General features: G+C 35.4%; 2 protein-coding genes across 2 annotated transcripts; both read left to right on the top strand.

Annotated features, from left to right (window-relative positions):
- The first annotated feature begins 94 nt into the window (after positions 1 to 94).
- LOC135193937 (hemicentin-1-like) lies at positions 95 to 6,326 on the top strand. Its single transcript, XM_064218517.1, has 9 exons — positions 95 to 445; positions 2,154 to 2,383; positions 2,723 to 2,845; positions 2,924 to 3,013; positions 3,578 to 3,718; positions 3,867 to 4,032; positions 4,295 to 4,482; positions 5,960 to 6,032; positions 6,244 to 6,326. The coding sequence occupies exons 1-9, from the start codon at positions 172 to 174 to the stop codon at positions 6,279 to 6,281; spliced, it is 1,323 nt and encodes a 440-aa protein (XP_064074587.1). The 5' UTR covers positions 95 to 171; the 3' UTR covers positions 6,282 to 6,326.
- Positions 6,327 to 6,658: 332 nt separating this feature from the next.
- LOC113402258 (hemicentin-2-like) lies at positions 6,659 to 27,617 on the top strand. Its single transcript, XM_064218514.1, has 37 exons — positions 6,659 to 6,755; positions 6,835 to 6,956; positions 7,431 to 7,571; positions 7,976 to 8,089; positions 8,646 to 8,912; positions 9,651 to 9,823; positions 10,128 to 10,296; positions 10,903 to 11,151; positions 11,243 to 11,315; positions 11,910 to 12,118; positions 12,770 to 12,929; positions 13,542 to 13,666; positions 14,039 to 14,192; positions 14,562 to 14,656; positions 14,844 to 14,997; positions 15,574 to 15,695; positions 15,810 to 15,953; positions 16,246 to 16,380; positions 16,831 to 16,946; positions 17,303 to 17,548; positions 18,528 to 18,681; positions 18,829 to 18,946; positions 19,064 to 19,274; positions 19,768 to 19,987; positions 20,532 to 20,837; positions 21,039 to 21,217; positions 21,296 to 21,523; positions 22,929 to 23,091; positions 23,339 to 23,455; positions 24,542 to 24,636; positions 24,721 to 24,852; positions 25,002 to 25,091; positions 25,181 to 25,271; positions 25,896 to 26,009; positions 26,660 to 26,788; positions 27,218 to 27,343; positions 27,473 to 27,617. The coding sequence occupies exons 2-37, from the start codon at positions 6,869 to 6,871 to the stop codon at positions 27,568 to 27,570; spliced, it is 5,505 nt and encodes a 1,834-aa protein (XP_064074584.1). The 5' UTR covers positions 6,659 to 6,755; positions 6,835 to 6,868; the 3' UTR covers positions 27,571 to 27,617.
- The last annotated feature ends 144 nt before the right edge of the window (positions 27,618 to 27,761 follow it).

Genomic DNA, 27,761 nt, shown 5'->3' on the forward strand with positions numbered 1-27,761 from the left:
TTACATTACGCATAAAGATAAAGTTACTTAAACAATAATTTCCTTTTAACCTAAATCGATTATAGAGCCAAAGGTTAATGATAAATCTTGTAGTGATTACTTGAATGAATAGTGTTCTCGTAAATTTTAAACAAGAATGACTTACAGTTAAATAATGTTTTAAATTTAAAAATGGGCGCGAACTATCTTTTTTTTTCATTTGTTATTTTAATTTTCGTAAATAAGTCTCAACAGTACGAAGTTGTGCCATCTGATAATAATCTTAAAGGTAATTTAACGGATAAAGATTATGGAAAAGGCAGTTTGGTATTTGTGTTTGATACAACGGGATCTATGTTTAATGATTTGAGGCAGCTAAGGGAAGGGGCTGAAATGATTTTGAAAACAGCTTTAGAAGATAGCAATGTAATCGATGACTTTGTATTCGTGCCGTTCCATGATCCAGGTATGTTCATTTATTTTATGTCCGTATTAAGTTAAACATTGCAATAGTCGATATATATTTTTTATGTTAACTCATTACCTCTGCACAAAGATTGTCCTTATTTCTTAAGTTGTCAACGCGCTGCCATTTGTGAGATTACCAGATACAAAATTATTTATTATATATCCGGGATTTCCCTTCCCTAGACCAAAGTAAGTGGTGTAAAAGTTACTGTTTTTGGTTTACCAGAGATGCAAATTATGCAAAGAGCATTTATTTATACACTTGTCTATTGGACGCGAAGATGAATTTATTCCGCGTAGACATATAAAGACTAAAGATAAAACGGAACTTCCGCGTTACTAATTTATAAAAAGTCGTATTGCCCATACCTTTTTTTTAAAAGATCGTTTTAAGCCATCTTAGAACCATCTGGCCGCCTTTGCACACACATTGTACATTCAAGCCAATTCATTTAGTATTTCAGGATGTAACTGGTATGCTAATTCGTCTTATCTTGCGTCCTTGTGAGCATTTAAAACTGCAGATACAACTGACTTTTATTTATAAACAAAAGCGTAATCGTCAAGGTTTCTTAAGTAAATGAATATAATATACTTAGATACTAGAACTAAACGAAGACAACGAGACTACATAGAGAATTTTATAACTTAGTATTTGTTCTATTCCTAACACAGTAGCTCGAGCGTAATTGAAAAAGAAAAATCCAATCTTATGCATTTAAGTACTTATAATTATTTATAAATCTAGTAAGATTATACGACTTTAAATTTTCTCTTTGGTGGTAGGTACCACCAGATATTCAATATTGAATACAGCATTATTCAATATTGTTGTATTCTGGTTTGAAGGGTCTGAAATCTAGTGTTACCAGAGGCAAAAGGGATATAACCTCTTAGTTACCGATTTTGGTGACGCATTGGCGACGTAAGCAAGATTAATATTTCTTATAGCACAATTGTCTATGGGCGGTGGTGACCACTTACCATTAGGTACATTTGCTCGTAATAACTAAGTATAAACAATTTATCACGGTGATAAAAAAACACTTGCTGAAACTGCGTCTCATTGATACAATGGTGCTGTTTAAAAGGATTATCTTGTGATAATGAACCAGCGGCACACGAACGAAAAGAGTACAATAGATTAACTAAATCTTACGCTCACATCCTCTTTCCAATAGTAATACGTAAAAGAAAAAGGTATTAATAATAATTAGTAAGTACTGATTGAGAAAGAAGATTCTACCAATATTAAGCAAAAAAATGTATTAAATGCAGCACATTATATGTACTTAAAACTTGTAATTTTATACAATTTAAAATTAGAGCCGAGATGGTCCAGTGGTTAGAACGCGTGCATCTTAACCGATGATTTCGGGTTCAAACCTAGGCAGGCACCACTGAATTTACATGTGCTTAATTTGTTTATAATTCATCTCGTGCTCGGCGGTGAAGGAAAACATCGTGAGGAAACCTGCATGTGTCTAATTTCAACGAAATTCTGCCACATGTGTATTCCACCAACCCGCATTGGAGCAGCGTGGTGGAATATTCTCCATACCTTCTCCTCAACGGGAGAGGAGGCCTTAGCCCAGCAGTGGGAAATTTACAGGCTGATTATGTTATGTTATGTTATAGTACAAATATATTGTATGCATCAAAATTTATAATAGTCCGTTATTTCAAAAGCCTGGTTCTCTTTACAGCTGTAGGACCCCCAACAGTCACTAAAAATAAGGATATCTTCAAATCAGCACTAAATATTGTCCGTGTTTATGGAGGTGGAGATTGTCCTGAGAAATCTTTGACAGGAATACAAATGGCTTTGAAAGTCAGTCGTCCCCGGTCATTTATTTACGTCTTCACTGACGCTACAGCCTCTGACCACAGAAAGGTGGGATCGGTGCTAGACTCCATTCAAAGAAAACAGAGTCAGGTGAGAATTTGTTTTCAATCATATGGTTGAATTAAGCATTACTTAGAATAAAAATAAAATTATCTTGAATAAACAGCGTGGCCATTGTGATTTGTCTTACAAAGATTTTTCTTTAGTTATTTTACCACTAATCATGACTGAGATCACTTCTAGAAATCCGTGCTTTTCCAAGACTTTAAGATTATTATATTAACAAAAAGCATTTGTATGAGTATTATGAAAATATTGAACAAATGATAGTAAATTTAAACCTCAATAACGTTCACCAGAACGTCAGCTGAACGATGCACTGGTTCCACGAAAACAATAATTGAACCAGAAAAAAACTTGGCGTTTCAGGTGGTGTTCGTATTGACCGGACATTGTAACGACTTGAACAGACCTTCATATAAAGTGTACCAACAGATAGCCGCCGCTAGTTCTGGACAAGTGTTTAATTTAAACAAAACCAGCGTACATAAGGTACGAATCGTTTTCAAAAGTATTTTTATGTAATTAGACGAAATTAACTTTCTTTAAAAAAGGATTTTTAATTTTTAGGTGCTAGAGTTTGTGCGATCTTCCATAAAAGGGAGAACAGTGAACTTGGGCTCAGCTTTCAATCCCGCTGGGTACAACTATACGCAGAAGGTAAAGGTTTCTTGTGAAATATCCTCTTCCAATTTATAGAAATGATATTAATTCTCAAGTATATTCGTTTATTTATTTTTTTGCTATTCAATTGCCAATCATGGTCGGATCCTGCGCTTAAACGAAACGCTCTTATTTTCTGTTTTTTTTACATAATTGTGTATTTAAGTCTTTTACTATTTTTGTGGTTAAGCTTTTGAACAAATAGACGTCAGATACGCTTCATCAAAACTCACTTAAGACATCGTCTGCGAGAATAATGCGTACGTGAATAATATTTCTTCATTGTTTATTTATTTCATAATATAACATAACATAATCAGCCTGTAAATTTCCCACTGCTGGGTTAAGGCCTCCTCTCCCGTTGAGGAGAAGGTATGGAGCGTATTCCACCATTCCATAGTGGTGCCTGCCTGGGTTTGAACCCGAAATCATCGGTTAAGATGCACGCGTTCTAACCACTGGGCCATCTCGGCTCACATATTTCATAATATAATTTATTTATTCTTAAAAATAATTTGGTCATTAAAATTTTCACCAAATTTTTATTGCATTTATTTCTAGATCCCAGTGGACAAGTCGGTTGGTGAGGTGACCGTGTCGGTGTCGGGGGCAAAGCCACAGATCAAAGTCGTCAACCCCAGCGGAGAAGAGATAACGGGGCCTCCACAACTCGTCACTACTTTGGACTTGTCAGAAATTATGGTAAACTTATTTATTTTTTTGGACTTATATGTTAAATTTGATCATATTCTTCTAAGAGAGTTCAATGAAAACGTAAAATAACAATACAAGTTCGCGATATTAGTCAGAGAAAAATACTCACTATTGATAAAATTAATGATTTTACCAGATAGTGAAAGTCCTTCAACCAGAGCCAGGGAACTGGAGCATAACAGTGGGGAGTGAGGAGGAGCACTCAGTGAAGGTGGTTGGGTTGTCCAACCTGACTTTCCAGCATGGGTTCTCTATGAAACCAACTATATCTCTAGAGGAGACGAGCTATCGACCAATACAAGGTACCAAATATTATCAAAGTGGCAGGAAATCCTGAGATTTTTTTTAAAATTGGATTGACATAATTCGCAGCGATAATAACTTAGGGCTGGAAATGCTCTGAAATATACTTTTCTAATATTTTTATCACAAATGTAACAAGTAAAATGATTCTTGTCTCATATATTTTTGTTATCTCTTAAAAGTGTGTTTTTCTCAAATGAGAGATGTCTTTTTTATATTTTGTCCAAACAAAATCAAAATTAAGCAAATCTCATATTTCAGACGTATACAACCACATGATGATATCTCTTAGCGAATCTAACACATCTCTGCAGCTGGAGAATGTCCAACTCCTCGGCTTGGACGGAAACACGATATTTGAAGTACCACTAAAGACGTTGGATGGCAGTGACGGGAGGACATATATAGCGGAGGCTTTTGTACCGCCGAATGACTTTTTTAATTTAGCTGTAAGTTTTTAGATGTGTAGATTTAAATAACATAAACATAAACAGCCTGTAAATTTCCCACTGCTGGGCTAAGACCTCCTCTCCCTTTGAGGAGAAGGTATGGAGCATATTCCACCACGCTGCTCCAATGCGGGTTGGTGGAATACACATGTGGCAGAATTTCGTTGAAATTAGACACATGCAGGTTTCCTCACGATGTTTTCCTTCACCGCCGAGCACGAGATGAATTATAAACACAAATTAAGCACATGAAAATTCAGTGGTGCCTGCCTGGGTTTTAACCCGAAATCATCGGTTAAGATGCACGCGTTCTAACCACTGGGCCATATCGGTGTAGATTTAGATTTTTGTTATTGAATAATTCAATACGTTAAAAAAATATATTTTCAAGTATCAATATTTTCAACTTTAGTGTATTCCATACCATATGACGACAAATAAACAACATATGACATCGAATTTACGCGATGGTATCGGTCGAGAGTTTGAATAATCTACGATATTCATTATGGATTTGGGAAAAGTCGCGTTTTAAACGTCGACGAATCTGTTATCGGAACTTTGGAAGTGAAATTGAAGCGGATATAATTAGTTTAGTGGAATAATGATGTATTATAAATAAAGATATTACCGACAACGGTTAGTTGTGCACAATACATCTGAGCTAGCTAGCACATAGCGTTGCATATGTAAATCTGAGGATTTTTTATGTTTATTTTTTTATTGAAATAAACTATATACATACTATTTTATATCATTACACAGTATAAAACAAAGCCGCTTACGGCTGTCTGTCCCTATGTATGCTTTGATCTTTAAAATTACGCAACGGATTTTGATGCGGTTTTTTTCAATAGATAGATTGATTCAAGAGTTTATATGTATAATACATGCACAATATAGTGGAGAAACACTGATCATTTTAGAGGATTCTAAAGTGATGTCGTAAATAAACATATTTTTGCGCTTACATTGAAGACGCTGGCTGAACGCTACGATATAGATCCAAATAATGTACTACAGTATTGTACGCCTTAAAAAGGTCTTAAAAAATCCCCAATCGTGTATGTCTATCTCTTAGGGATAACCCGCAATAAACCTTTTTTATCCCTTACGTTTTAAGAGAAATAATGCTTTATTTTCGAAGCGATTTTAAGCAATACAGCATTAATCATTATCCAATTAAGTACCTTTAGTACATTATGCATTTAATATAGATACACATGAGAGATAAATATGGCTTTTACTTTAGAATACTTTAGAAGATATTACAGATTTAGCGGTACATAGCGGTTTCTATTGTCTAACGACAGAAGAACTGCGAACGTTGTAAGACATTCTCTAGTATATTAAGTATCAGCATTGCACCCTTGCGAAGCCGGGGCGGGTCGCTAGTTAGTAGTTGTATATAAAAAAGAAAGTGGTCCCACTTTGGGCGCCAATTTTTTTAAAATTTTTATTATTCCACATTTTTTAGATCATTGGTCATGATGAGTTCGGTCAGGAAGTGCGAAGAATTGGTCCTACAGCTGTTCAGGCGAAACCCCCAGGTATCCTTAAAATAGCTTGATTTGGTTTTATTTTAATAGAAATTGTATATTATCAAAACTAATCTTTATATTTAATAATATAAAATTACTAGTGGAGAATGACACCACTACTTGGTATTGTATGGGCTATTATTTTTGAAAGTTAAAAGTATCTTTTATTCTAAAAAATCCCTGCAGTGAATCAATTTTATTAATTAAATTTTTGTTTCAGATGTTCCGGAACTGATAGTACCAAAGAGGGTAACATAAAATTTTAGAGTCAATTTTCATATATAGATAAATAGGCAAAGTCAGTTTTTATTTAATATTTTATTTTTATTAATATAATGTGCCATAATGTTACATATAAATTAACAATTTTATTTAATAATTATCATTTCTATAGTTCAGTTCGAAATTGATCGGTAGCAGTACTCAATTTAATTTTGTAAAATTGTCGGACGTAAGACTTTTAACTCGTTTTGTACCGGCTCAAAGGATGAGCGAGCCAGTGCAACTACAGGCACAAGGGACATAATCATCTTAGCAACGCCAATGGCGGACAGTGGCGACCATCGAGTGGCCCAGTTGCCCGCCGGCCTAGTAAATAAATAAAAGAAACGACGCCGGCCGCCCCGCGCAGGTGCGGGCGCGCGCGCACGAGCGCGTGCGGCTGGCGTGCCGCTCGCGCAGCGCCGCGCCGCACTCCGTCGCCTGGAGCCGCGCCGCGCCCGTCGCCGCGCTGTGAGTGCCGTATCTGTACCACTTTTTCATGTATTTTAGAATCTTTCTCTTTAATTGTTTTTCAATTTCATCTTAACAGACAGAGTGTGACGGCAGAATATGTAATCGAAGACATGAGTGAAGGAGATGTCGGAGTATACTACTGTGTAGCGAGGAACGTCGCAGGACGCAGTACGGCTAGTACTGTCGTTGATTTGATTGGTGAGACTTTTTGGAATTATGGCATGTAGTTCATCTAGAGTATTCGAATTCAAGAGACTCACTAAACAGTATAGAGCCCTTCATTCGTGATCGATGACTGTTTTTCGTACTAGATATGGCTTAGATATGATAAAAATAAAAATGAGATACAGTTTTACGGGAATAAATAAGGGAGACCTTTTACCATTCTTTTATACTCCGTTATCAATGTAAATCATATACTCCTTATCCATCTTCTTAAAGTACATTACCATCCAACATTTTTTTAGTATAATAAAATAAATATTAGTAAAAACCTAATCGGAATAGAACTCACAATGCTTGACTTTATTTCGATTTTTACCCAGAAAACAGGAATTTCCCTGATTAGAAAAATATCTTATAAGGGACGTTAAGAACTAGGTCAAAATTTGACAAATGGCTTAGGTTTATACACAATTATACTATCTATTGATTATTATTTCTAACCCTTAGTTGATCCACCCCGAGTTGACATCTCATCAGTAAACGTATCATTGTCTGAACATGAAAATTTGACAATCTCCTGCGACATATTCAGTGAAGCTCTGTTGCAACGCACGCAGATAGTTTTCAATGGCACGCTGCAGAGTTATGGTAAGTTTATTTCTTCAAAATATTACAATGGACACTATTTTTGCGCCAGTTCATTTTATATTTACTAGTATCTCTTAATGTAATTCGTATTATACGTGAAATGTAATTGCATATCCTGACAAGAAATTGACAATAGCAAACTAGGTTTTGGAAGTTTGCAGTATTTAAACTTACGTTCCTCAGAAAAGACTTAACGTTAAGACGATGGTCCACCGTTTGAAATCTTTCCGATTGTGTAGAGTTTGTCGTCTCATCTGATTATGAGTGCACTTTTGTCTGTGCACATATCTTGAGTTTGTCCAGAGTATTGTTTAGGACTGCATTAGCTGTAGTATTAACTCGTTAATATTTTAAATCGTTAATGTATGTATGTATCAAATCGAAAGTTGGTATTCTTTGTCTAGTGGTAGATATCAAATTGGAGCCAAGCTTAGACGGCTATTACACGTTCAACAAAACAATACGAAATATAAGTGAAAAAGACAGTGGTGTGTATACGTGCGTCGCTGTTAACAGAGGTAAGTCTTTAAATTTTTATCACAACACGACAATATCCAAAATGAACTTTGCTTCAAATATTTAAGAATGAAACAAAACTTATATTGTATATCAATAATTATATTTTGATGAACAATGGTGATGAAGTTACAGCCCATTTATGTTTTCATCTCAAGGCGAATATTTTGAGCTTATCTGATAATACCATACTGCTATGTTGTGGGTAGTTGACAGAATTTCATTTTGCTCGCGCACGTTTCTTCACTCAAAAAGTTTATATTACTTTTCAATCAAACATAAATACTCTTTAGGAGGTGAAATTGAGTTATGTTGGATCGCATTTGAACTTGCGATATTTGTCCAAGATATCTTTGATCTAACTACCTAATACAATATCACTCAAATAAATTCTCAATCAAATAGTTAACATACAAAGGTTCCATTTATTGAGTTGTATATAAAATGAACGAAGACTTATATAATGCAATATAATAATATCAATTTTAATAAAGGGCATTTTAGTTAAATAAGATTAATTAAAAAACGTAAAAAAATAATCATTTTATCAATTCGCAGCTGGCTACACAAATGATTCCACTAATATAATCATACAGTTGGAACCCATAGCCCAAATCTTAGGTCCTCACGCAATCACTAAAAGAGCACACTCTGACGTACAATTTGTCTGCCATGTGGAGAATGCCTTACAAGTTCTATGGTCACATAACAATGACACAGTAAAAAAATACGACATTAACGGTAGTTACAATGCAGTCCTAGATGTTAAAAATGTAACAGATGATGGAATTTGGACGTGTGTTGCGTTACGAGATTCCTATTCGGGTATGTTGATTACAATTATTTTCTTGCTACAATTTTTCCGGTAGCTTGATATTTATGCACATTGTGTTAGGACTTTGTGCAAACACATCTTAGGTATCACTCATCTACATATCATTGTTTTATTTCGATTAGAAGGGCGAGTCAGTCAGTGTACACAAGTCACAAGGTAACATCATAGTTGCCAGCATTGACCATGCTAATGACAAAAATTACAGTATTAATTCAATCTCAGGTCATTTTTCATTCAGGGCTACCACTATGAACATCTGAATCTTCTGATATTCGTTGTTATATATTATATCTGTTGTAAAACATGTCATTCAATAAAAATCTTTAAAATTAAAGTTGATTTTTTGTCTGAATTGTATCATTCGTAAATCGCATCATGAATGAGACCTCTGAGAGTCTCGAGCAAAGATTTTATTTTATTGATAAAACCGATACTAATAAACAATTTTACTTTCAAATATCTTCCAGTGATAACCTGACTAACTGATTCTTGCGACCAGCCCCTCCCCTCTATCATAAATCATGGTTAAGCCCATAAATGTACTACTAGTATTTGCGTCCATTGCACTGTTGTTCAAAACATGTACAGAAATCCCAAAAATCTTCAACTGTTTATGATAATTCGCTTTTATAACGACAAAAGTTAGTTTCTATTTTATAAAAATGTTTACCGATTTATTTGTATTGTATTTATTTATACCCGGCAATTAATTTCTTACTTATTTACAGGATCTGATTCAATTGCACTCACAGTCCTTGTAAAACCTGAAGTGACTATTGAAGGGTCAAAAAACATAACAATTTTAAACGGTACCACTTTCCAACTATCCTGCACAGTGATGGCAAAGCCTGCACCGCGTATTGTATGGCATATGGAGACTGAGAGATTTCTGCCTAACGTTGTAAGTTTTTGAAAGTATATTGAAAAAATCCAATCACCATCAATACGAATGTCCGACTCCAGGTCATATAAGAATTTCGTTCATTTGTTAAGTAAGAAAAAGCCTGTAAATGTTTTCCAATGCTGTTTTTGTCCGAGACATGTAGGTTTTGTCGTCGTTTTCGCTGTTTTCATCACCAAGCAGAATAAGGTGAATTTAAAGTAAATTATAAATACAAATGATTAACCCGCAGTCTCAGTACAGATTGACTAAGTCGTCTAGGCTTATGCCAATTTGTATACTTTATATATTATTTCTTAATAAGGTAACGAATCCTGAATCGAAGGTGTATAAAAGTGTCCTCACGTTAGATAGTCGAAAAGAACCCGTGAATGGGACGTATTTTTGTTTTGGAGAAAATTCAGAAGGTATCAATCAAGACAGTGTTACTATCGAAGTGAGGAGACAAATGACACTCATCAACGGTTTTACAGGTACTTAAGAAAATCTATTTCTAATCTATTTTTTCGATTATTTTCAATTGATTTAAAAAAGTTTCTTGGTTTTAAAACTTGACTTGTAGTCTAGTCATTATATACAAAATACAGACTGAGAAATGAAAATGAACATAGAAGGCTGATTTTTGGATATATTGTACGGAGAGCTTAGAAAGGCTTAATTTGAAATTGTTAATCTTGATTTGCTATGTACGTTCGCCGCCATCTTGAAAAAAATATTGAGATATTGAGGGCAAAACTGAAAAATAAAGTCATCGTGCAGTTATGACGTTTTTTTGCTGTTTTCACCTTTCCCCTGGTATATATTGAAAAAAATTATACAAAAATCAGCCTTCTCGATTGATTGGCATTTCAAAATGTTTCTTGTTAAAATATGACGGTTGAGTGTTAAAATCTTCTTTTTTATTATAAAATCGATACTACCAGTTATTAACGCTTTAGAAATATCAGGTCGTAGAATATATGTCGTATTTAAATAGATCTTACTGGCTCTAAATATTTTAATTTTACAAATGAAAAATGTCTGAAAGTAATTTTAGCAAGGCTATGCCTATTAATCTGACGACAATAACCATTATTCAGATACATCAGTAGAAATGTATTCAAAAATCAACTTTACCTGTGACATTGATGCTTACCCTCCCCCCCACATCACGTGGTATCACAACAACACTCGTATCAACACTAACGACAGGATAAGTATATCTGATGACAACACGATTGTGAGCATACGTAGAGTGGACTTTGTCGATTTGGGGCGGTATGTGTGTGAAGCGGATAATGGCTTTGAAAATATGTCGGTTATTGGGAATTTGGCAGTGCATGGACTAGGTAAGTTTGTTTACTTAATTAAAAAGGATTGTACTATTATTAAACTTCTAGGTTATATGTCAAAACCCTTTAAACATATTTAATATTTTAGCAAAACCTCTCATATCGAAAGAGCCATCTGAGATCGTTACACAGCAGAGCAAAATGGCAACAATCAAATGTAGGTAAGTTTTGTTGTTTTAATATTAAATCACAATCTATTTTTATGATAGACGTAGGCAGACGAGCAAATGGGCGACCTTATGGTAAGTGGTCCCCACCGCCCATAGACAATGGCGATGTAAGAAATATTAACAATTCCTTGGTTAAGTTGGTTGGTTTCTAGATGAATCACCTGGTTACATATTCTAGTAATGTTATACTGTAGAATATTTCGTATCTTCACTAATTCACTATTGTGATACTTAGTATACATCGAATCTCACTCCGAAATGATCGGCGTGCATTAGTATGAGTGAGTGATTAATTTAATAATAAAGTCAGTAAAAAAGAAAATTACTAAATAAATATTTGATAAGATCTGTAGTAGTGTGTTTTGTCGTATGTATGTAATTTTCTTATAGAAGATCATAATTTATATTACATGTATATTGTATTTACATGTAAAGCTACATGTAAAGTTAATTTGGCTTTGGATTGTGTACGATAAATTTAACGTAAATGTTATGTAGTCTTAGATTATTATTATAATTTATCTATTTCATAAATAAGATTCAGATTGTATTTTTTTAATTATAAAATAAACTTACAATTCACAGACTTGCGAGGGGCAATCCTGAACCGAGAATAACTTGGCAGTATAAAGATGATAATTCTGATTTCTCTTCGCTACCTGATGGCGTATCCGTAACAGATAACAAATTTCTCATAATATCAGAAGTTCAGAAATATCACGCTGGAAAGTATCGGTGTACTGCGGAGAACATAATTGGAAGTGACTTGTATGACGTGGATTTGATAGTACAGTGTGAGTTGACTTTACGATGATTGCTTGGGCTACTGATTTTCGTTCAGCGCTATTAATTATTTATGAAAAAGGTTTTATTATGTGGTAAATTGACATTATTTGGTAACAATCTACTTATTACTTTGAGTCAAATCTTAAGAGCTGTTTCTAAGATATACGAAATAAATTTATATGTATACAAGAATGACTCATTTAATATAATAAGGTGCTCCATTAAAAATATCTCATCATATCCTAGCTATATAGCACATCAATATATCCCGTATAAATCCATCAGTTCATTTTCTAGTGATTGTTTTTAAGTATAAAAACAAAAGTGGGTCATAAAATAGAACCTTGTAGGACACTTTTCTTCATTCATAAAAGTAATTACAACCATAATAATCATTTTAAAATAATCATTTTACAGCCTTACTATACTTTACAACACATGACAGCAAATTACTTAAAAAAAAAATACACAACTTAAATGACGTTGTTATTTTGATACTAAAACTATTCCGCCTTGGATATATATTCCTTTGGGCGAGTTATTAGCTATGCAATAAAATATTATCTTTTTATTTAAGCATTGTACATCGAAATCAGTTAGAATGCGAAAAAAAAAACTTAAAAGTCTTGATATATATAATTTGTAATACAACATTACAGACCCGCCAGAATTCAATGTGTCTCAAGAAAATCACTTGGAAGGTCCCATAGAAGTGAGGTCCGGTAACGCAGTGCAGCTTAGTTGCAACGTCTCGGGAGTTCCCCCGCCAATCGTAACTTGGACAAAAGATGAATTACCCATAACATATTCTAGTCATGTGTATGTGAATGTTTTGAATTTACACTATTATAAAAAATATTAATAATAATTTAATAGATGACAGTAAAATTAAGCAAAAATAATAATTTAAATTGAGCGTCCATTTAATCTCTTTTTATTTTTAAAGGAAATAATTTGTGTGTGAATGTTTATTTATATATAATAACAATAATGTATAAATATAGAGTATATATTATAAAGTAATATATACATATATTCGCCTACGAATAATATGTAATATATAAATAAAAAGAATTAATTACATAAGACACACTTAGACTAATCTTTATAATGCTAGACAATGTTCGATAGACATCTCTTGCGTTTTGTATATAACTTCGTTTATTAAGATATAAACAGATTAACTAATTTATTTTTCAAAGAAATATTTACACTTTCATAAGCATTAAATAAAAAAGTTGATTTGGAATAGAACCCCAAAGAACACCTTTGCTTTACTTAGGCAGTCAATAATTTTGAAGTGTTATCCAATTTTTTTTAGATTTATATACATATGTTAATTTATTGAGTTTTTAAGGATTAATTTAGTACTAAATTTGACGAGGACCTTAATATTGTTCATTAGTTCTAAAAAGTTTATATACGTTTCAGATATTTGAATAACGACAGTGCTCTAGTGCTGGCGAACGCGACTGCGTACGACTCCGGCGCGTTCCGATGTAACGCGAGCAGCGCTTTGGGTTTCGTTACCAAGGACTTTAATATCATCGTATACAGTGAGTTTCATTTACTCAATTACCTTTCAGTGCGGACATGTTCAGTTGATTTTCATATTGACTCTTAGAAAAAAAAATTCTACAAAAAAAAGTCTACAACTTTTACTAACTTTTTTCTTCTTTCATTTAAATTGTTTGCGAAAACATTTTTTTTGCGTACGCGGTCTTTATACTATTTTATAGTTTTTAAAGATAGTATTCCTACCATATGTAACATGTAATATATACTATTACGCGATAGTCGTTTAATAATATATATTAATATGAAATATAAAAAGTTCGGTCATCACGGAAGCCGAACTCGATGAGACGGCTGCGACCGCGTTTTTCTCAATATAGTCATACGATAGTCACCTGTGCCGGCGCGGTCAGTGCCCCCAGAGATCGCGGGCGCGGAGACGGCGGTGCGGGCGCGCGAGGGCGAGCTGGTGTGGCTGCGCTGCGCCGCGCGCGGGGCGCCGCCGCCCGCCGTGCGCTGGCCGCGCGCGCCCGCGCGCCGCGCGCTGCGGGGCGCCGACGGCCTGCGGTCAGTGCGAGGCGCGGGCCTAAAGACTCACTTTGAGTTTTCATCTCACGTGAATGGCTTTAACTGTATTCAGGAAACGTGAGACGCTTCCTACAATTTTAATGATTCACTGATCTTTGACAACACAGTACGTGAGACTGTTGCAGTTCTGGTTCTTTCTTCGGCCTATCCTCCTGGACTTGTCCTACCGTCGACAGTGAGGAGTAGTATAATCCAGAAGTCGTTGTAGACGTACCGGTTATATTCGATCCAAAAAAGTAAATCTATGAAATAAATTTGACGTAGAATTGAGCCCGCCAGACACCGAGTCGAATTTAAATCATCCAAGAGTATTATATATTTTTATACGTGTAAATCTGGAATTCACAGGTTTGTAGCAAACGTGACTGACTTCGGCGATTACACGTGTATCGCGAGCAACCCGTACGGAACCGCGTCACTCACCTACACGTTGTATGTTTGGGGTAAATATCGATAGAGGAATTATAACGAACTTTTGTATAAAAGTTTAGTAATTTTATAATAATATACGATTTTAATGAACTGCTTTATCATTTTGAAAATGCCCACTTGCTTTTACGCGTTTTTGGGATATAAAATAGCTTTGTATTAAAGATGTCCGATAAAAATATTAATTATTGTTGTTCGTAGTTCCACCACACATAGAACCGCCGATGGATGTATTCAAAGAGGTTCAAATTGGATCAGACTTGCACATAGCGTGTGACGCAGTCGGCTTTCCGCTACCGGAAATCATATGGGAATTCCAAGACGAGACATTAATTGATAATACTACATATATAAAGTAACTGTTATTCATCTTAAGAGAATTAAATTATGTAAGGCTAACATATCTATCAAAAATAAAAGTCAAATTATAATCGTACATATTCATGGAGACTTTTAAACCGCTTTTGAATTTGAGTTATTTTAAGCGATTATACGTAAAGCCACCATCGGTTCGGAATGTTCTGTTCTACCGAAAAGAACCGGCACGAATCTCAGTAGTTATGCTGAGATGTTCCAGTTAAAATATGTCATATTGGATTAGAGGAATTAGATAGAAATTGGCCAAGTGCGAAACACAAGTGCACTCTACTTTTTTTTTATCTTATTTAGACTGCTTCTGAGAATTTCTAAATGGAATCCACCAATAATCTTTTTATTGGCTTGACCCGCGGTTTGAAGCCATGATCTTGTTCAGCTGTAGACGAGCTTAATAAAACTAATGCAAATAGACGAGTTAACCAAATTATACTTTATTATGAGTCTTATTAATTTCTTATTGTGATTAACGCCTTCCGTTAATTATCATAATATATTAAGTTGTTTAATTTTTTAATTATAAAATGAATTATGATGTTATATTTTTACATTTTAGTTTTGATGATATTGGCAACCTTTATTTAAAGAACGTCAGCTCGACCAACGAAGGCCTGTATGTTTGCATTGCTGAAAATTTAGCCGGAATTGCTAAAAAGAATTATTACGTCACTGTAATTGGTATGAAGAATTATATACATACTTGTCGGTTTCTCTATTCCAAAATAAAAAATATTAATAACATAAATAAAACTGGCAATTTAAATAATGCAGAAATGATGATTACACTTCCAGAAAAGCCAAAAATACTCGCCGATAACTATACGGGGCCCTACGTCGCATCAGACTTAGACATTGCTCTGACTATCTCGTGTCGCACTGCGGGGAATCCTCGTCCTTACGTCTCTTGGATTAAGGACGGGTATTATCTTGATAGAGGTGAGATCGTCTCTTTGTTTTACAATCTTCTAGTCGAATCTCGGGGGAATTATCATCTTCATCAATGACTTGTTCAATGAGAAATTCATTGTGTTTTCGTATTAAAATATTCTTAATACTTTGCCGTTGCATTTATTAGTTAGTTTCAATGTCATAAAAAAACATACGGCAAACGAATGTTTTCGTACATATTTGCGGCGAGTTTCGAGCTTCTTCTATTGAATAGAATGTTTGTACAGACCAATTTTTTTTACCATGTAACAAACATAGGACTAAATTGTTTTGATACCAGATAGCAGATACGATATAGACATTGACGGCACGCTTACCATCAAAAGCCCTTCTGAAGACCTCAGCGGGATATACACGTGCGTGGCCACTAACGGTGCGGGAAACGATACTAAAGACGTCACAGTTGAAATATATTGTAAGTTATTTGATGTTATTTCTCTAATACTAAGAGAAAATCGTAGTGTTCATATGTTCGAATAGATTATGGTTGTACGGTCCGTACAACCTTTTAGTGATAGTTGATTGTAGAGTGGAATGAAAGTCTCTGATATATGATATTGATTGATATATTGATTGATAGATGGATTGATATATTGATTGTAAGTAATTAAGAACTATATGATATAATGATATGAGCGCGCGCGGTATGACTGCTAAGCCGTACACGAACTGATGCAATAATGTGAAAATGCTTATGCGACGATACATAGCACTGTACGCGCTGCCTGGCTCGTACAGTGGTCCTTCGATTGGTGTCCAATAACAGTTATGTTTATTGTGTGTAGTATTAAAATCAGGTATTCCAATTATAAATGTATTAATGCGTAGATTAGTTTATACAAAGTAGTACTATGATTATTTCCAGCGTTGCCTACAGTGATGCAGGATGAGAGCGCTGTCAGCACAGTAACAGCGCTGGAAGGAAGCGCCGTAGAACTAGAATGTCCAGTGACGCACGGCCATACTGTGAAATGGTATAAGGTTAACGCATATACACTACATACTATCTTAAATAAGCTTGTTAATCAGAACTTTTTACAACACGTATTTTATGTTGATTATCAAATAAACTATAAATACAAACACCTAATGTTAGATTTCCGGCGTCGTCATGCTTTAAACGAAGGTAAACTGTTTATTGTAAATAGTATTTAGTTTGTTTAAGCTCAATCATATTTTTTAGTCCAAACACTGCAGACCAATTCTCTTTTTTTTTTTTACTGTTCTCGTAGATTGTAATCATAAAGTGTTCCAAAAATATTGTTAGTATTGATTTGCCAGTTTTTATGCAGGTACACTCGATAGCGATTGCGATAAATTCATTTCCATACTCGCAGGACGCGGAGCTGATATCCGCCGGCGGCCTGAAGTTCGCCAACGTTTCCCGCGCGCACGCCGCGCAGTACGCGTGCGTGGCGGCCAACGCCGTGGGCTCCGCGCACGCACACGTGCGCCTGCGCGTGCAGTGGCCGCCCGCGCCGCCCGCGCCCCCCGCGCCCCCCTCCGCGCCGCAAGCAGTGCGCGCGCTCGAGGGCTCGGACCACTACTTCCACTGTCAAACCGATGCGGAACCTCGTGCACAGGTCGGTAGTTACGTCATTTAACTTTGCCTTTTGAGGAAGGCAGCAGTTGACTGCCAAATAGTCAGTAGGGTCGTAAACCCTTCTCTGCCTCATTTCGACGATTCTTTATGTTCAGGGAGGGTTTCCTTTCTGTACCAGTCTACTTCACAAAAATGCACCAGTGCCAAAAGTAATTTATACGTTGAGTCAAGCCTCGGTTTTCACTCGGAGGGGACGGCTCGAATGTCCTGCAAATTCACGGTTATCGCTTACCCGTGCGTTGAATCTACTTATGAATCTCGCGGTTACGTTGGAATAGCGGAGACCAGGCGTTACCAACGACTGTAGTAACCTTTTTTCTTCATGACTTATTTTGGTGCTCCTCGCCCAATGCACTTCCTTGCCCCTATACCACTGTGCTTAAATGCCCTACCGATAGAACCCAATCGAATACATGTCCTTTTTATCCTTTCTAACCTTCGTTCCAACACGTTCGTACACCGCTCTTGCCTACCCTATCCTAGGCTTCTTTCCCTCAGATATAGGAACTGCAATAATGAGCATATAAGAAGACAAAGAATGGCTTAACAGCCTCTAAATAAAAGTATTAAGCAGAAGAGGAGGGGAAATGCGCCAACCAATGGAATGTAGTCACCATAGACATTGGCACTGTTAGTAATATTAGTTATTTCTTACAATGGAAAAGCGCAACCAACACTGGGAATCAAAATGTTCTTTGTGACTGTAGTTATAATGACTCACTCATCCGTTAGATCGAACACAACATCACTGCATATTGCTGCTTGTAAGTAGAGTAGCTAAGCTAAGCCAAAGTTTGACTAGGTAGTAGCACTTTGTGCAAACCCATTTGGATAGGTACCAACCACTCAACACGTATTTTAGTAGATTACTTGATCAAGCTATACTTTTTTAAAGTATAGCTTGATCAAAGCTTTACGATGTTTGAGGTCTCAAGCTGGTTTTAACTTTTTGCCACCAGATGAAATGGTTGTTCAATTCGAAGCCCATTTTTGGCGAAGACGAGGACGTGTTGAAAATATTGGACGTACAGCTGCGACACAGCGGAGAGTACGAATGCGTCGCGAGAAACGAACACGGGACCTTCCGAAGGCGATTCAGCTTTGAAGTGTTGAGTAAGTCGATGGTACGAAACTTGTGATAGAGAATTAGAAGTCAAAAAAAGTCCTAAAATAGTTGTCTTTCACAGATACGCATGTTCCCAGTGTAGTTAGTTTTATTTGTGATCAGATACAGTAGTGCGAATAAAATAACTCTTTCAGAACGACCATTTATATCAGAGTTTGACTTGCTCGAAGTTCAACTAAAACCCGGGGTCAATGCCAGTCTCGAATGCATCGCTAAAGGAAATCCGAAACCGACCATATCTTGGACTTTTAAGTAAGTCTAACTAATTTTATAAATTCGTAGTGTTTTTCTACCTAATAGACGTTGCGATTTTTTCATATAATAATTTCTCCGGATTTTTGTATAAAGTGTAGATTTTCTAATTAACAGCAATACCAACTGGATTACTGAAAACACTACACTGAAATCTAGCAACGTCACTCAACAATCCGAAGGTCTGTTCCGCTGCGACGCGACCAACGAGGCGGGCGTCGCTCACCTGGTGTACCGAGTTTTTGTTATTTCCGGTGCAACCGTTGATAGTGTTGTGTTGTATGTAAATGGAGAGGGGAGTCGTGTAGAGGACAACGTAGAGATTAGCGTAAGATTTTTTGAATTTTATTTTAGCGTACTAGCTACTAACATTATGCATATTTGATAGTGTGTCTTTGAAATATTTTTGATGATTTTGATGTATTTCTGAAGTAATATAAGAGAAGTCTTAAGCGTTCGGTATCTGGCGCAAGATCTTTCGTGAATAATGAAGGAGCCTATTGTTTATTTCAAGCCTATTGTCTTGTACTATTTTGCACTGGCCTAATAAGCTTTTCTATTCGATATATGCGAATATTTTCATCAGCATCTATATATTCAAGAATGGATTAAAAAGAGATTAAGTTGCAGCTACTTTATATTCATCATATTATGATTATTCTTATCATATTCGCAAAGGTCTTTGGGCAGTGGTTATCATTTACTATCAGGAGGACCACTTGCTTGTCCGCTTATCTAAAAATATGTATATAACGTATTTGTTTTCACACTAATAAAACTTTTCAATGGAATTCAGTCTTATAAATCAGTAAATATTTTAGCTCGATACTAAAGTGAGAATCGCATGCAAAGCTGCTGGCAGTCCTTCGCCAATAATTCAGTGGATCAGACATGGCAATACTATTAGTCAAAACGGTGAGGGTATCGACTACGCTGATTTGAATTTTAATCGAGTTTCCACTTCCGATAACGGAGAATACACCTGCGTAGCGTCTAATGAAGGAGGTATTCAAGAGAAGAAGATAAAAGTCAACGTTTTAGGTATGTATGAAATAAGTAGTTGGACTCATAAATCTGCAATTGTGCAATTTAAAGTTTAGTTATTATTCTGTTTTTAAAGATAATGCATAATTAAATTACAAATACCTACATTTTTTTTTATTGTTAAGAAACAGCAATACTATCACTGTAGGGTGTTGAAACAGTTGAACTGCAACGCAAAAGTTCCTACGATCCTACGGCATTTTTGGCTTTGTGGCGTGATTGTGATCTATAAAAACTTTCGCATTTATAATGCTAGTCAGATAATTGTCAGTTACATTTAAATTTCTATAATTACAAACAATAATCGACAGAAGTCATTATTTTTAACACGCATTCAAAATATTTATTAAAATGTCAAAATATCAAAGGATAACTAAAATAATGATAAACCAGTCTAAATTAATTAAGCAATTGTAAATTGTGTAAATGTACAAATATATATTTTATATTTAAATAGTTAATCAACATTGATTTTCGTAGCTTCGAACACATATCATCATTTATACGAGAACAGTATTTTGGACAGCTAAATATTTTTCAGAACCACCACGAATCTTCCAAACACTATTCCAGAACGCAAATCATTCGAAAAATGAAATAAATTTAGAAGCTATCTTAGGTCAAGCATTTTATATGCATTGTCATCCTTACGGAAATCCTTTACCAGATATATACTGGTTTAAAGATAGCTTGCCTTTGAGATTCTATGACGACACCATGGTGTCGACTGATTTTGGTGAAATTGTTATCTCTAAGCGTGCTAAGCAGGAACAATCTGGAAATTACACTTGCGTGGCTAGAAACAAAGTTGGAGAGTCAAGTGTGGTATATTTGGTGGATATTTTAGGTAAGTCAAGTTGGTTTAAATTTACGTAAAATTACTTACAAGCACTAACATTATTTAATATATTATTAATATCCTTCTTAAATACATAACGTTATCTATATTATAAAATATCACCTCAAGTATACATTTTAAAATATTTTTCGTATCTTTATTGGACCCGTGTTGGGTCTTGGAAAAAACTGAAAACTGAATACATTTTAGTTCCTCCCCCAATACCAAAAGACAATATAAAACATGCAAGTGTTTTCATAAATACAACATTAAACTTAACATGTCCCGCGGAAGGACGACCGAGGCCTTACGTGATGTGGGTGAAACATCCATACATAGAGATTACAGAATCACAAAGAGTTCAACTGCAGGATGACAATTATACCTTGGTAAGATTCTTAAAAGGTTATAACTTATTGTTAATTTAAGATGAATTTCACAAAGATAGTTTTTTGTTTTTACTGTAGATAGTAAAAGATACAGAAGTAGCAGACAGTGGTAAGTATTCATGTATAATGACGAATAAAGTTGGTACGACAGAACTGATATACGACGTGGTGATACAAAAGGCACCAACAATTGTCGGTAACGAAGGAAACAGCACCGTTGAAGAACATGTGGTCGACTTGAGGAAGAGCATTGTATTGAAATGCGAAGTAGATGGAAATCCTCTACCTAAGATAACTTGGTACAAGGTGATTATCTTTAAATAAGTCATGTTAAGCTCATACTCCAATCAAAATAGATATTTTTAGTTATGTCAATCAAAAATTTCATTCTTGATGTAGACACGAAATGTACTTTTTATTACGTATAAATTAGCGTCTAGCCTATGATAGCAATAAAAACCAAGCTTGAATTTATTTAAGTGATGACTCTTATGGAAGGGTAAACCACTTCGTTACGTAACGCGTTACGGCACCAATCTGTCTGGCTTTTCTTTCTCTTACGCATACGGCAGCGGCAGGCAAGCTTCTCCTCTCACACTCGAACCCACAGCGCTAGCCGTATTTTGGACAGACGGGCGGCTCGAGAAGCACGCGTATTATGAAATTAAGATAATAAAACTGTTTTTAAAAATAAAAAATTGAGGCTTTAGAGCGGTCAATAAAAATATCATAATTAGGACGAATACTATATAAGAGAAACAGATGCGCTATAAAGGTGAGTGGCTAAGATATTGTTCTAGTGATAGGAAGACAAAAGGTCTTATAGTTAGGCAGGCGACTATTTGGTCGAGGAGTGGAAACGCATGTGCATTCCAGGATACGGACGAGTCAATAAGCCCATAAATTAATTTGTAAAAAAAGATAATGTCGTTTATTTTTCTTCTAGTGTAAAGTGAACTTTCTTAAAAATAATTCACTGTGTGTACGATTTAAGACATTACGATTACGATTTATTATCAGTGTAAGAAAGATTGTATAAAAAAATATTTTCAACACGTTCAAGTCTATTTATGAGAACCTGATAGTTTGGGCTCCACTACTCCAGGATACACTACTCCAGGATATTTAGAACTGTAAATCAATACATAAATCAATTACAAAAATTAAAAATATAAAGGGCCTAAGTGTGATCCTTTAGGTACTCCTGAAGCTACCACATTTGCGGCTGACCTAAAACCACAAATATTAACTAATTGTCAATGTTTTTCTAGACAACACACAACCCCTCTCAATGAAGAACTATGAATTCCCACATGTTCAAATTTTTTCAATAATATTCTGTGGTTCACGGCATCAAACGCTTTCCTAAAATCAATGTTATTTTCTTTCGCCAGTTATTCTCAGGTCAGAGTATTTTCATTTCCGAACCGGTGGTAGTGTTTAATTTGACTATCAATAAGTGTAATGCTTCTATATTGGATAAAGGAATTTGAGTTTGAGTGTAATAAACTATATTGAATTTAATACTTTTTTCTTATCTAAGGCATCGGTAATTACTTATGCATAAGACACCAAATTTGCTGTTGATCTACCAGTCAAAAATCTGTGCTGATTACAATTTATATATTTGTAGTTGTAGATGACAGTATAAAGGTCACATTGACTAACATCGACCACTAGATTTGAAGTATGGTATGTGCAATTCAACCAGGACGTTCAGAGGCTAAGCGATCAACAGCCCAACGTGCAACACGTCCAAGGCAGCAGCCTCATGGCGCTCTGGAGCGCGCGCGCCGCCGACGCCGGCCCCTACGTGTGCGTCGCCGAGAGCGGCGCCGGCGCCGCGCACCGCCGGCACTACCTGCGGGTGAGAGGTACGCACGTGTGTGGTGGCGCGGCGGGCGTGGCCCCTGCGTGTGCGTCGCCGAGAGCAGCGTGGGCCCTACATGAGCTGACGTTCGTGGAGTGTCTATTGGCAGGACAGAATTTGGCACGGCATAATTTAGTTATCATTCATTTGTATATTCATGTTAAGTTTGATTTTATTTTTGTTTATCTAATGTAATGGTAAAATTAAAAAAAAAGGCTTAAAATTGTTTTGTCTTTTGCTATTCCTAATAGTCCCAGGGAAATGGAGTTCGTGGTCTCAATGGAGTTACTGCAACGTGACATGTGGGCTCGGCTATCAGAACCGAGCTCGGCGATGTCAATATATCGATGATGAAAACAACGTTATTGGTGAGTTTCAAATTAAAAAACAAAACCTTCGTCGTAGCATGTTGTAGTCTTATCTTCTACAGATTGCTCTTACGAGCCAAGACTACCGGAATTTCACTATTTATTGTTGATTTGAAAGCCAAATATTTCATTGTTCTATAATCTTATCATTCTTCTCTGAAACTTTAGTCATTAGAGTTGCGCTCGCGGGTACTTCTTAATGTATCTAACAAGCGAACCCGTAAAGCATATTCTACCATAGATTACAATATAGCGAAAAATAATGCGTTAATTTGCAATCATATTTCACAGTTCACAATATTTCGACAGATTACAATCTGTCTCGTAATCTAACGTTTTTTGTAATCTTACGGTAACATATACCTAAACACATACAATCACTTACAAACGCACAAAATAACAGTGTAACTGCGCTACCACACCCAACCCCACACCCACACTCACAACATAGTCTGTGTCGCCTAATTTTTATTTTTTATTATTTAGTTTTGGTTATATTTAATTCATTGTTTTGGTTATTACTTTGACATGTTATCTATTAAAACTGTGTTTTGCTATTAACTAATATCAAATTTGCATAATTCAATGGAAAACAGTATTGGCTCTATTCTCTGTATAGTGTATTTTAATGTTTATATTTTGTGTTATATGCTGTTGTTTTCCTGAAATAAATAAATAAATATCTAATTGTCAGAATTATGTATATCTTTAGAAGTGACGCTTGAAAATGCCAATGCTCGTACCGTTATTTAAAAAAAATGAGAAGAAGAAGAAAAATGCCAAGAAGTGCTTAAGTATTCATCAGTTCAGACGTGTACATCGTTAAAATTAGGCCTACATACTTGGGCCACATTTGAACAGTAAATTTTGACCCTGAGAATTGTCTTAAGGTTAAACTTCACTTTTATTAAGTATTTATGATACTTCAGGAAGATTTATTTAGTTTTTATATTTTGTTTTGTTTATTTGTCCCTCGGACCAACGACTACTTTATTAATGTTGAGTATTTGCATGTTCTTGAAATGGTAATAAAAATATATTTTGTGTTAGAAATTGTGAAATAAGTAAATCAATATAATGATTCAGATAAAATCAGCCAACCGGATAAAATTATTTTGGACGAATCGGCGTGTAGGGGCTTAACTAATGACAGGAGAAAATGCTACATGCCGTCATGTGAGGTACGTATCTCGGGAATAATCCACATATATTTACTTGACTATATATCTGAGGTATAGTTTTATTTCTTCCTATTTTGGTCTTAGGAAGAAGAAGCACCAGCACGTTGGTCAAATTGGTCCAGGTGGAGCACCTGTTCCGCCAGCTGTGGTGTCGGTACTCAGACGCGAACACGCCGCTGCAGGAGTGAGGAGCCCTGCATCGGAGATAACGTTCAAGTACGTATTTGTGCAGTTTTCTGTTTAGTGTAAAATTTCATCTTTGTATTCATTGATTTTGTACAAAACTATTTAGTGAGGTAGAACAAGACAGTTTCACATCAAGTTGTAATTATTCTTATGCGGAGATAATATTTTTATTTAATCAGATCCGAAAGTGTCCCGGCTTGCCGAAGTGCCGAGTGAACCGAGAAAAAGTTACCGACTTCCACAGCAGTGGAGAAAATATTGAAGAAATAGTGAGCGATACTGATTCTAACGATTTCTTTAAAACAACTTTTTTTAAATAATATTATCAAGTATACCGTAATTTTTTATATCAATATAGAATCCAGATTATATGCCTGAAGCAACATTTGAAATGGATCCAGATCCTATACCGCAACCCGAAGGATATGATGAATTCTACATTCCTCCTGGTAATTAACACATTTTATTTATTTTAGGAGGGTAGACTAGCAAACCATAACATCTTTAAATTTACGTAGCTCAATATAAAATATATTATATCATATAATATAAACAACTATCATTGTTTCGAATAAGTGCAGCACTTTATGACTCTTTTGAATTTTTATAATTAATTAGTACTTAGTTGTACTCGAAAAAACGGAAAGTAACTCTGTTCCATAATATATAAAAGACTGTCTCGTTGGTCTCGTTGCTGGATATAATGCAACTGAATCCGAGGTCTTGGGTTCAAGCCGCAAGTCGAGCCGATAAATAGTTATTAGGTTTTTCCGTCGTAAGCTTTTCAGTCACCAGCTCTCGTCTCGAAATTGGAAATGTGTACACTGCCGTGCCTCAAAAAGCATGTAAATCCGTCATGCGCCTTATCTCTATCCGGTCGTGTCGGATTTACCATCCCTTCGGACAAACTAGTGCAATGTGCAACATGCCTTGCGTAGTTGGCTAATCTCAAGTCTCATTATCAAGAATAATGGCTGAATTGACCGAAATCAATCAAAAGGACAGTCATATGTAACATATCTGGAATTATCTTAGAAGGAATATTAATTAAACCAGAAGAAATATTCTTGCAGAAACTCCACAACGGTCTTACTACGATGTGAACGTGACAGAAAATTTGGACCAAAGTGAACAAGGTCCCTGCGAGCCCGGCTATATGTACACTCCCGAGAATGAGACTTGTGAAGGTGAGACATTTAATTTATTCAATTTCTGAATACCAATTTTGAATAAGTATTAAAACTGTTCATGACCTATTTCCACTGGTGGGATTCAGGTGGAAATACGTATATACTCGTGCTTCGTCCTCGAGATTATTATATTATGTTTATTTATAACTGTGAAAAGTTCTTGGAGTATTTCGCCGGTTCTTCTCCGGTCAGAATTTATTTTCCATACCGGTGCTATTTTATTTGTCGAACAATAACTAAGTATAATAATTCTATATTTTATAATAAAATTAAATTGCATGTTCTTTTACCGCACACTCAATGGTACAGATACTTGAATCTCTATCATGTATCTGTACCATTTGAGGATTCAATGTTAAATGGTTGAAGATAAAGAAGTTAGGTCGGGTTAAAATCTATACAAGCACCACTCTGTCTCTTGTGCTCGAATTATATTGTTTATAATTCATCTCGTCTTTTACAATGAGGGTAAATATCGTCAGGACACCTGCAATCGAATGAAGTCGCTAGCATCACAATTTGCTACATAATTATCCACCAATGTATTATATTATGGATTAAGATTCAAAACAATATTTTTAAAAGGAAAGGACTCTTAGGACTTATGACTAATGTAAATAAAAAAAAAATATTTTTTTTAAAATTAGATATCGACGAGTGCGTGTTCAACATCAACCACTGTCACCCGACGCAAGTGTGTACCAACCTACCGGGCGGATACCGCTGCTCGTGTCCACCGGGGTACTACTCGCTGGGAGCGGGACAACGGTGCTTAGGTACTATTCAGTTATTTCTAATTGTGATCTATAATACAATTATTTATGGGCAGGGATTTTTTATACTACAGGATCTTATTTCCAATCGAAATGCATCTTCATACTAGCGACTTCAAACAAACGCATGATGTGCTTACTTATAATCAATCACTTTATTTAGCTATTTTAATGAACTAAGTTTTTTTCTCAATGTTTTGGTACGATTGTTGGTAAACCGGATAAATAAATAAACACAAATTCTACAGTTTGGATAATATTTGTACCTGTTACCTATAAATAGAACTTACTAACATAGATATAACCAGGAACGATAATTGGGATACGTATTACGAAAGTATAATATAAGTTCTTAGAATAGGTGGTAGAAATTAGTAAATGTAAATAAAGGCTATTCCAGAAGTGTGTTTAAACTCCTACACATGTGCGCAGATGTGAACGAGTGTGCGCAGGGCACACACGCGTGTGAGTTCGCGTGTGTGAACGCGGCGGGCGGCTACGTGTGTGCGTGCCCCGCACACCTTCGCCTGCACCGCGACCGACACCACTGCGTGCCACGTGAGATACCCTTCATAGTTTCCCTAATTATTCTCTTTCCAGATAGATAAATACAGATAAATTATAGTATAGCAAATATTAATAATATTTACGTATATCATTTTGTTTTAAGCAAGTATATTTTTACAGCGTCATCGTTTCGTAAGCCGTATTTTTATGAAGACGAGAATGGCGATGGCAACCTCAGTGCATCCTTCGAGCACCCGGCTAGAAAGAGGAGGCATTAAACTTCATATATAAATTATCTATTTCAATAAATTAAATTAGTTATTATAATGACGTTTTTTAAAAAAAAGCTTTTCATTAAAACTCCATCTCAAACTGTTATTAATATATTTTTTTAAGTTTTAGTCATCCTTTAAATTAAATCGATCATTAAATAGTTCTATGAAGAAAAGAAGGTTTTAAGCTACTAGAA

This window comes from Vanessa tameamea, chromosome 22 (genome assembly GCF_037043105.1).
Source record: "Vanessa tameamea isolate UH-Manoa-2023 chromosome 22, ilVanTame1 primary haplotype, whole genome shotgun sequence".
In the NCBI taxonomy this organism is placed as follows: domain Eukaryota; kingdom Metazoa; phylum Arthropoda; class Insecta; order Lepidoptera; family Nymphalidae; genus Vanessa; species Vanessa tameamea.

What these genes read in the sequence shown, in the direction of transcription:
- LOC135193937 (XM_064218517.1), top strand. Translation starts at nt 172, where the DNA reads ATGGGCGCGAACTATCTTTTTTTTTCATTTGTTATTTTAATTTTCGTA. An exon ending in ACAAAACCAGCGTACATAAG is followed by an intron (nt 2,846 to 2,923) that starts GTACGAATCGTT and finishes TTTAATTTTTAG; the next exon opens with GTGCTAGAGTTTGTGCGATC. An exon ending in GGTACAACTATACGCAGAAG is followed by an intron (nt 3,014 to 3,577) that starts GTAAAGGTTTCT and finishes ATTTATTTCTAG; the next exon opens with ATCCCAGTGGACAAGTCGGT.
- LOC113402258 (XM_064218514.1), top strand. Translation starts at nt 6,869, where the DNA reads ATGAGTGAAGGAGATGTCGGAGTATACTACTGTGTAGCGAGGAACGTC. An exon ending in CGTCACAGTTGAAATATATT is followed by an intron (nt 16,381 to 16,830) that starts GTAAGTTATTTG and finishes GATTATTTCCAG; the next exon opens with CGTTGCCTACAGTGATGCAG. An exon ending in GCACTACCTGCGGGTGAGAG is followed by an intron (nt 23,092 to 23,338) that starts GTACGCACGTGT and finishes TATTCCTAATAG; the next exon opens with TCCCAGGGAAATGGAGTTCG.